Source organism: Metopolophium dirhodum, chromosome 1 (assembly GCF_019925205.1).
Source record: "Metopolophium dirhodum isolate CAU chromosome 1, ASM1992520v1, whole genome shotgun sequence".
In the NCBI taxonomy this organism is placed as follows: Eukaryota; Metazoa; Arthropoda; class Insecta; order Hemiptera; family Aphididae; genus Metopolophium; species Metopolophium dirhodum.
This window is the reverse complement of record NC_083560.1, coordinates 71,320,241-71,331,077: the sequence shown is the minus strand read 5'-3', so window position 1 is coordinate 71,331,077 and position 10,837 is coordinate 71,320,241. Positions and strand designations below refer to the sequence as shown.

General features: G+C 26.9%; 1 protein-coding gene across 4 annotated transcripts; it reads left to right on the top strand.

The window, feature by feature from the left end:
• Positions 1-3,993: 3,993 nt before the first annotated feature.
• LOC132934010 (uncharacterized) lies at positions 3,994-10,672 on the top strand. 4 transcript variants are annotated; one of them, XR_009662970.1, is made up of 9 exons: positions 3,994-4,138; positions 4,406-4,498; positions 4,676-4,723; positions 4,879-5,015; positions 6,079-6,333; positions 8,104-8,335; positions 8,560-9,525; positions 9,651-9,750; positions 10,394-10,672. XR_009662970.1 is itself a non-coding variant. In XM_061000302.1 (8 exons), exons 1-7 carry the CDS (start codon positions 4,106-4,108, stop codon positions 9,523-9,525), a joined length of 1,764 nt encoding a protein of 587 aa, XP_060856285.1. In that variant the 5' UTR covers positions 3,994-4,105; the 3' UTR covers positions 10,394-10,672. The 4 variants fall into 4 exon arrangements, 3 of the variants coding, with proteins under 3 accessions (XP_060856285.1, XP_060856284.1, XP_060856283.1); XM_061000302.1 differs by lacking the exon at positions 9,651-9,750; XM_061000301.1 differs by lacking the exon at positions 10,394-10,672 and having other exon boundaries at positions 9,651-9,762.
• Positions 10,673-10,837: the final 165 nt, after the last annotated feature.

The following is a 10,837-nucleotide window of genomic DNA, read 5'->3' as shown; positions in this document are numbered from 1 at the left end:
ATATCATTGTATAAGAAAAACGATTCTGAGCGAAAACGGTCAGTCAGCCTATGATTTTACCAAGTATATTTGATGATATTATTGTGAATAAAGTAATTTATATATAACCTATTTACTCGGAGCCTTGTTTTAAATTTTCAATCTTTAGCCATAAAAGTTAAACATCTTATACATTTTTAACCACAAAATAATTAATAAAATATAAATTTGATAAATGTTGTCAAAATTTGAAATTTAAATGCTTATAAAAAAAAATTGTGCCTATGTATTTTTAATATTTTTCAACTGCTATTAGAACGATATATCAGGAGCCTTATATTAAATTTTCACGCTTTTTTACCCAACAAATAAAAATTTATTGATATTTATAGAAAAAAAAACTAAAAAAATTGAAAACTGACAATGTCCGTAAACAGCTCAAAAAGAGTCAAAATATTTTCAACATTTTATGGTGTATAGAAAATGCTAATATGAACATTCAGTGAAATTTTCAAGTATCTACAGTCATTCGTTTTTTAATTACAATAAAATAAGAAAATTGTTACATGAGAAATCGAGTAAATATCAAATGTTGTAAAAATATAAATTTCAGACGCTCATAAAAATTTAATTTAAGTTTCTTCTAGACATTTTTTTTTTTTTGATAAAGGTAGACAAACTTATGAGTAATCTTATATTACATTTTCAAATCTTAGATTTAAAAAGAAAAATTTTTATGAATTCTCAACTCAAAATAATTTGCTATTTTTCGTGATTTTTCCGTATTTTGTCAAAATTTGAACTTTAAATGCTTATAAATAAAAACTGTGACTAAGAATTTTTAATTTTTTTCATCTGCCTTTGAAACAATAACCTAGGAGCCTTCTATTAAATTTTCAAGCTTTTTTACTCAACAGATAAAATTTTATTGATATTTATAGAAAAAAAAACAAAAAAAATTGAAAACTGAAAATGTCCGTAAGCAACTCAAAAAGAGTCAAAATATTTTCAAAATGTTATGGTGTATAGAAAATCCTAATATAAACATTCAGTCAAAATGTCCCTACAGTCTTTTGTTTTAGAGTTACACCAAAAACCAAAATCGATTTTCTCGAAAACCGATTTTGCGTAAAAATTCCCGTTTTTCCTTAATTTTTCTTTTGTTTTTCACGTCGCTTTTGAAAACTACTGGGAAATTTTTACTTTTGACTCCCCCAAAGTACCAACTAGATTCACTTTCCTATCAGAAAAGTTACTATTGAAGAAAATCCAAGCACTTTTACTGTCCTAAAAGGTGATGACAGACACAAAAATAAAAAAAAAAATTAAAAATTAAAAAAAAAACACACTTCATTGTAGAATCAATACATTCATCGCTTCGCTCAGAATCTAAAATTGAAAACTGACAATGTCCGTAAACAGCTCAAAAAGACTCAAAATATTTTTAAAATTTTATGGTGTATAGAAAATCCTAATAGAGTTACACCAAAAACCAAAATCGATTTTCTCGAAAACAGATTTTGCGTAAAAAATTCCCGTTTTTCCTTAATTTTTCTTTTGTTTTTCACGTCGCTTTTGAAAACTACTGGGAAATTTTTACTTTTGACCCCCCCTAAGTACCAACTAGATTCACTTTCCTATCAGAAAAGTTACTGTTGAAGAAAATCCAAGCACTTTTACTGTCCTAAAAGATGATGACAGACACAAAAATAAAAAAATTAAAAAAAATTAAAAAAAAACACACATCATTGTAAAATCAATACATTCATCGCTTCGCTCAGAATCTAAAAAATTTTAAATATGTTACTTAAAAAATTATAAATTACCTAACCGATTCAGTATATAGATAGTATATAACCACTGAATCTTAGGTAAATGATAAAAATATTGTTCAATATTTTAAACCTTAAAATTCATGATTTGGTCCAAGGTACATGCATACCAATTTGGAAAGAATGTCATTTTTTGGACCTTATTAATACTAATCTTTATTTTATTGTTCTAACTGTGGATATATTAATTCAATTTCGTAGAACTAGTGACTATAATTTCCCCTATGAATTAATTCGTTACTTAGAAAAGCAGAAGGTCCAAGGTACAACACTCTCCCCTACTATTTAAGAAGAGAATAAAAAAAGAGAAAAATTCTGAGTTTACCATCGTTATTACTTATTAGCATACCTGAACCTAACTACATGTAAAAAAAAAATTGCAATGGAAAATGTTTACTATTTTGTGAGATATAAATATCGTTATATACCGGGTGATTCTTTTATCAAATAACACTCATTATTTCAAAAAGTGTGGATTTTTTGAAAATATTTTTTTACATAGTTTCAAGTCGCTTATAAAACAACGTTTTTATTAAAAAATTATATTTTTAAATATTTTTTATCCTTAAGTTTTTTTTATTTTATATTCCAAAGCATAATATTTTTCTAAGTATTTTGATACATAAAAATCGAATTTAGGACGAGTAGTTTATGAGTTACATGTAGGTATTTAAAGTTTAGAGAAGCGGAGTAGTGGATCTGTGGACAAACTTTTTGTAGTGTAACCCCATACCACTGCACTCCGACAATCTAAACTTTAAATACTTATAACTCATAAACTACTCGCCCTAAATTCGATTTTTATGAATCAAAATACTTAGAAAAATATTCTGTCTTGGAATATGCACCTGTACAGGGTGATCCATTATGCGTAAAACACTCATTATCTCAAAAAGTATTAATATTTTTGAAAATATTTTTTTACATAGATTCAAGTTGTTAAAAAACAACGTTTTTATTAAAAATTATATTTTTAAATATTTTTATCCTTATCATTTTTTAAGTTTTTTACTTTTTTAAACGACAGCAAAGAGTTTTGATTTCATATTCCATTTATTCCAAAGCAGAAGTAAGTCTAAGTATTTTGATCCATATAACCTAATTTATTATTTAAAATTTATAAAATGTATTTAAAAGTCAGTATAGCTTTCGAATCGTAGTGACTAATGTGGAATGTGAAAATATGAATAGGCATGTGGTAATCGCTAGGTACCTTGTATCTACAAGAATAAACAATTTTAAAGTTCAAAATGACAAAATATCATAGTTTAAAAAATGGTACTTTGTATTATCGTAGTACTTTTACCAAGGTATCTACCCACCAGGTACCTATATACAGCTAACAGTTATACAGGTACCTTAGTACTTAGGTACCTAAGTCTCAATGATACACATTACACACCTTTCACCCAGGGCCGTCCTTAGGGGGGGGGGGGGGGGGTGAGCAGGGCCTAGTCCATGGGCCTCGCGATTTTTATTTACATTTGAAGGTCTCGCGTTTGAAAAAAGTGGTAAAATTGGTTTAAAAATTGGTTTTTGCCCTGGGCCTCGCAAATCCTAAGGACGGCCCTGCTTTCACCAAATATTATATGGGTAAATACTAAATATAATAGTTGGCAGGTGCATGCACAGTCGCACTAATCACAGATATTGAGATATGTAAGCACATGAATCAATAATAATACCACATTATTACAAATTTTACACAATTTTTTATTACCTACTAGGGTACGTCTTATACTTATTACACATCTGTGGGTTACATAATATAATTGTTGTTATTATTATTATTATTATTATTTAAGTACCCACATGTACAATCGGGACTTTGGGTTCACCAAACTATTTAAGTAAATACTTCACAGTTCAGGAATTAAAATCGACAAATTAGTCGATTTAGTCGTAAAAAATCGATACCTAATGTTTATTGACACACTCACACATATTTTGCTTGGTAAATTAGATTATAGATTTAACTACTAATTAGGTAGAAATTTCAAATTTCAAAACTTTAATTTGAAAAGAATTAATTTTAATAAATTAATATACATAAACGAACTTACTGCGCCCTATGTCATGCTGCACTCTTGTGTCTGATACCATAGCATTTCTATCTTAAACCGGGACTGATACCTACAACTATTGATATCAACCTGATAACACAACTACCGATAACCGAATAGTAAATATTATTGACTCTCGTGTATTTGAGAAATAAGTAAGTAATAATAAAAATACATAATTCAAATGCTTCACTGGCATTTACTCTTAAGAATTAAATTCTTGTATCCAAGATGGAAATCGATGACGAAGATGTTGTCGTAGACGTAAGTACTTGAATAATAAAATATCTCAAATTATTTACCTGTAACGGCTGTAACTCATTTAGATAACTAAATTGTAGGATTTCTAGACTAAATCGGTTTAAAATTATCCCGCACAGTAGGAAGGGTGAGAAAGTGCCTTTATGCTGAAAACCCCTAAACACGACACTGCATGTAAATTATATGGTCCAAATATCATAATGCATTTTTTTCACACCAGTTTAGCCTAGTGAATTTCTAGTTTATGTTTGATCAATATTTATATTTCAGGGCACAGATTTACAAAAGTATTTGAACGCTGTTGGATACTCTGAATTTGAAGTTTCTAAACAAAAACCTGTTGAAAAGCTTTGTCCAACTGAAGTAAGTTTGAAACTTCAATGTTAAAAAGTATACTATACCCTAGACAACTATAGCTTTTAAATTATTTCATTTACCGATAAAGATATTATTTCCTTTGACTAGAAAGTTCATAATTACTTAAAAGTAAAACCCAGTGCCTAACTGTTAACAATTACATAAAGATTTTTTTTTAAACAGGTACAAAAATGTTCAAGGAAAATAATGAGACCAACCCAAAATCAAAAGGTATGTTATCATTATTAAAATTGGGTAGAAATCTAAAAGTGACAAAACCAAATTCAATATCTTACCGTAAAAGAAGAAATAAATTCAAGACTTCTGGACAAGTCTCTAATTATTTTACTCTTAATTTGCTAAAATAAAATTTTAACTCATTTTAGGACTTTGGATTGTGTGTAACATTAATCAAGATAATCATGGAAAGTCAACTTATTTTCAAAGAAGATACTTTATTTATTAAGGAGTTTATTCCATCAGAACATTTTAAATATCCTCCATTTCTTACTAAACGGAAAAGGTAAACATATTAGAATAAATCTCAATACGTTTTTAATTATTAATTATTATCTAGGCAAGTCTAAAATACTAACTTAATTGATTTTTTTTTTAAATTATTTATTTTAACACGTTTAACTCCAACATCAACCCATAGTTGACATGACTAAACGGGCGCCCGTGGCCAATGTCAACCCGTCATTGACACAAGTAATCGGGCGCCCATGGCCAGTGTCAACCCGTGGTTGACATAGAGTAGCCTATTTTGTATTGAGTCTTTTTTGGTGGCTATAGCTGAACACATTTAAAAATTCTATAGGACATTCATAAACGTATTGACAATTCTGTAAAATCTACTAATTTTACAATTGTTGACGGTCGCCCGCAGGTCAAATGATGTCAACCACTGGCGTTCGCATGCTAAATCGACATCGAAGTTCAACGTGTTAACCATAATATAAACATAATATTAAAGTGAATAACAGCATTTTTGGTTTTAATGTATACAATCTCGCCATAAATTCATGTTATCATAATAACGACATCAGACCTAATATTTTTGTTAGTATTTTTTATCATCTATCCCATTTTAGACAACATTTATGTTAAGTAAATAGTCCAATAGTTGGACGCTACACCGGAATTTGTTGCCTTACAAATGTACAACATGGCAAATTTTAAGTTCACATAACACATTTTATTCTGTAAAATTAGAGTGACTTTACCTCTCTTAAAATTTAAAAATAAGGTATTATCTAGGGCATCTCAGAGGATTTTATTGATTTTTAAGTAAGTTAAGGTCATTTTGAAATGTACAAAAAATATAAGGTTTAAAAATGGTCATAACTTGCTTCTTAATAAAAATATCAATAAAAGCCTCCGAGATGCCCTAGATAATAATCTTACCTTTAAATTTTATTAGAGGTAACTATAAATATATATATATATATATATATATTCAATCTAGTTTTAGGAATTATAGAATAAAATGTGTTATTGTGAACATAAAATTTGATATGTTGTATGTTTGTTAGAAGGAGATCTTAATTATATTTTTAATAATGTTAACAATTTATAATTTTCAGTATTACTCTACTTATACTATGCGTATTCTGTAGTTTTATGAATATGTTTTTTTCAAAATTCTGGGATGAATGGACAATCATAGGTATGTTCATTTTTTGGTTTGGTTGTGTGTTTATGGATGTACTGTATAACCTAAACCAAAATAGAAAGATAAAAAATACTACAATGAAAACCATTCAATCCATGGAAAAATTATCTCTGCTGATACAAAAGTCTACTCATTTTGTGCAAGAATGTAGCAATCTTCATAATAGGTAATAACTTCATTCAATTTAATTAAATTTATAATTATAGGTATTATAAAACAATTGTTAACTTAAATAAAAACTGAAAACATTCCTTCTTAGTTATTGATTTACCTTACAATGTGTGGTCTATCATAATAATAATAAAAGTTTAATATATAGAGCCAGTTTCAAACTTATGGAATATTCGAAACAGAAAATGAACCTGTGAATTCCATAGATATCAAGTTTTAAATACATGTCCATATACTAAAGCGGTAATTCCAGGTGACAAAACAATTTCAAAAATGTTGAATTATCTCCTGGAGTCTTTTTCTCTCTGTCTTTTAAGATATGTCATTATTTATTATTTTTTATCCAAAATAATCTTAAGCATAATAATAATGAATAATAGATTTTAACTATTATTTTAATACTTTTTTCATAAATAAACGCATAAGTATTTGGTACTTACTATTTCTCAGAAATACAAATAATGCCTACTTAATTTTGTTAAAATTAAAAAATGCATAAAAGATAAAAAAAAACTTACTTATAAAATCAATATACTATGTAAAAAAAATTGTATTTATTTATGAATTTTAATAATCTTCAGAATAAGAAAAATTAAAAAAGTACCATCTTTTTTAACACTCCAAGAATAAAACTGTTTTTCTAACCTAACCTAAAAAAATGAGTCTATGCCAAAATAGTGAAAGTAATGACAGCAAAATACAAAGCAGTCTTATTTTTTTTTAAATTTTTTCCAATATTTTTTAATTTTTTTGTGTATATATATTATATAATTTATAGCCACTTGCGCTATACGTTTAATAAAAAAAATTTTTAATATTAAAAATAAAAAATTTTAAATTCGATTTGAATTTTTTTGAATAATCTCAAAATAGCCAATTTGTAAATCTGACTATAAGAATGATTTGGATGGTAAAAACATTTATCTAAGTCAAGTAGTTTATTTTTTAGATTTTTTAAAATATCAATATTTTTTTGATTGAATTAATTTGGAACGCAATAACTTTTTTAAAAATATTATTTTTGGAAATTTGGTAACATGGGTATATTTCTTAAACTATTTACTAATTATTTAATTATATCAATTTTTGTTGTACGTTTAAGTAGCATAAATTTTTTTTTTTTGGTCAGTTCTTTCTGTTACACCCTGTATATAGGTTTAGTCATTAACGTCATTAACTAGTATATGGGTGTTCATAGTGGTATTCTTATATTAAATTATTCAACCCTGTAATTTTTCACAGCGTTTATACTTATTTCTAAAAGTTTATATTTGCAGATTAAATATTCACTAATGAAATATAGGGAAGTAAAAAAGGACCCTAAAGACAAATCTCAAATCATTTTGAAGATCCGAAGTCCCGTCATATTTTCATGCAGACTTACGCAACTGCACTTGTCCCTCTTCACTTTATTTTTGTTTTTATTTATACCGATCTATGCTGCTATACTCCCAGTGAACTGTCTAATATTTTTCCTTAAAAATTGGGCACACATTAATGTTATATAATTTCCCTTTTTTATTTATCCACGGGAAATTATGTTTATTTTGGATTTCTCTATTACTTTTGAGTTTATTTTGGATTTCTCTATTACTTTTGAGTTTTGCTATTTTAGTTTTAATTCTATTTACTTTATTATTACTATTAGTATTTTGGATAAATAACCTTATAAACTACACATAGATTTTCTATAATCAAAATACCATAAACAAATTAATTAGTTTTATTTTTTTGAATTATATGATTTAATTTTTTTTTATTTTAGTTGTTTTCACACATGTGATGGTAAAAATCCTAATGCCTTCAAATACTTATTGATGCCAGAATTAAGAACTTTGCTTATAACTGTATTACAAGATTTGATCAATAATCTTGTATATAATGTATCTGAAGTTCACACATTTTTCCCTCTAAAAGATTCGGTTTCCAACATTGTTTATTTGTACAAAACAGACTGCAAAATAGATTTAAAAAACACTTCTTTTGAAAATATAAATGTAAGTATAGCATGAAATAATGAATATTTGAATGTTTAAAATACATTCAGTTTAAATAATTTATATAAAACAGACAAAATTAAGACTTGTTTAAAATTGGGATAATCATTGGAATAGTTATTCCAATAAAAGTTATGTTTCACATAATAATTTTGTTTTAAATCTTTTGATATTTATAAAATATATTATACTCAAACATGGTAATTTATTATATTATGTTTCAGAAAGCCAAGTACACTTATTTTTTATTACAATCAGAATTCTTGAAACAGTTAGCTCTGTGTTTATGTCCAGCATTATGGACTCCTCACAGTTTTTTTCATTTGAATCGTCTAATTGAAACTATTGGTAAAATTGAAGAAATTTATTCTGACTTATATAATGTTTTATATGATGAGTATAATGTTTATTCTATGTTCAAAAATAATACTAAAGAGCATAGTAAACAACCAGTTCAGTGTACAAACATAAATTCTGATCTGAAACTGAAGATATATAGTATTCGACAGTTCTTACAAAACATGATGGTGCATGTTCGGTTCATGGAAGACTCAATTGAAAACTCTTCAGCGTGCAGTATTGATGATATAAATAGTACATTGAATGTTTTATTAAAAGATGTCAGTGTTTTTAATGAACTTATTTCAGCTTTACAAATTAACATTCTAAAAAAAAATAATAATCAAACAGATAAATCTATATTAACTAATGATTCTATTGAAGTAACTGACCATATAGATACAGAGACCAATGAACCAATCAAAGAAATCTGTGAAGATGAATTATTTTTTGGTGTATCTGAAGAACTTACTGAAAATATGGAGAATACATTTTGTAATGAAGTTATATTTGATAAGTCTAACAATCATAATTTAATGTTAGAATTGAAAGTGGCGCTTAAAGATAAACAAGCAGAATGGAAACAACGAGAATGCAAGTTGTTAGAAAAACATCCACAGTTAAATGACTCATCTGATGACGATGAAAGTAATGAGACACAAGTTCAGTACATAAATAAAGTGCGTAAAGTAGCATTAGACTTGCCTTCCGATGAAAGCTTTTCTATGCAATTACCTGATAAAAACTTTGCTAGTGAAATAGCCATGGTTGCTTGTAAACGGAATACAGCAATTGAGTGTTTTGGAGATGATTCTGATTCAAGTACATCAATAGACTCAAATGATTCTTAAGTAAAAAAAATTAAATTAAATATCGATTCTTAAATTATTGTTTCTATTACCAACATAATTCTTTTCAGATTACTCTGTTCAAACTTAATTCATACTCAGGTTATTGAATATTATTATGTTTTCAGATTTTGGGATATGATGTAATTCTATTGTTGTTCCAATCAAACGTGTATAATATGCAACATTATCTTAGCTTACAAAAACAATGTTTTAATTTCATTAAAGGTATCTTGCTCATATGTTTCTACCGTTTTCCACCTATAAAATTTATTACTTCTACAAAATATATTGTATACCTCAGGAACTCTTTAAAGATCTTCCTTTTGATGTGCTCTAAAACCATTTAAAACTATATTTTAACACGTTGGCGACGAGGGCCGTTTTTGCTGTTCTGTTCATAGCGTTTATAAAATTAAAATGGTAAAAAATCCACTTGTGACACCTATAGTAGACAATTTTGGTATCAGTCGATTTGTCTGACTGAGGTGAACATGTTTCTGTAACAACATTGACGGGTGTCACCCTCGTCTATAAATAATGGAATGGAAAAAATACCTTAACTTACAATATAATTGCATTTTCAAATTGGGAAGTTACAAAGTGACAAATTATATGGGAGTCACCAGTGACACCCGCCGTTGTCAACGTGTTAAGCAACAATTTACTTTAAACACTAATTATTTTCATTTTCATTTTTCAATATTAATAATAGCACTGGATATAATATCATCGTTAGAAGTTTATTATGTAGTTAATAGGTTCAAATAAACCTTCATTTAGTTCAGAAAATAAAAAAAAATCTGTAAAAACACTTAATGGACTAGGCTCTAAGATACGCATTCCTAACCATAATGTAACATTATTTCAGATTCAAATAGCCAGGTGATCTGATTTAAAGAATAATGTGACATTACAATATACAGGTGTACTTCCGAAATCTTTGCATGCTATGAAGATTTTTTCTTCAACAATTGTTTAAAAAAATATAAATAAGTTGATCAATGTTGAATCTATCATATAAAGAAATTGTATGTGATATTAAGAATAAAAATACAAAACATTCAGATATGACTTAAGATTATAAATGCGCCTATAATTCAATTTCAATTTAACACAATTCAATGTAATGTTCATTATTAGAATTAAGTTGACATACGTTCAGATATGAACCATAACTGTCCATAAGTTCATAATATTATAAAATTCAATACATCTGTAATATATATTAACATATAACATATATATATATATTTCATTATTATTAAAACCTGGTCAAAATGATGAGTTAATGATCATTTATTTTTTTTTCAAT

What these genes read in the sequence shown, in the direction of transcription:
- LOC132934010 (XM_061000302.1), top strand. Translation starts at nt 4,106, where the DNA reads ATGGAAATCGATGACGAAGATGTTGTCGTAGAC. An exon ending in GACCAACCCAAAATCAAAAG is followed by an intron (nt 4,724 to 4,878) that starts GTATGTTATCAT and finishes AACTCATTTTAG; the next exon opens with GACTTTGGATTGTGTGTAAC. An exon ending in TTTCTTACTAAACGGAAAAG is followed by an intron (nt 5,016 to 6,078) that starts GTAAACATATTA and finishes TATAATTTTCAG; the next exon opens with TATTACTCTACTTATACTAT.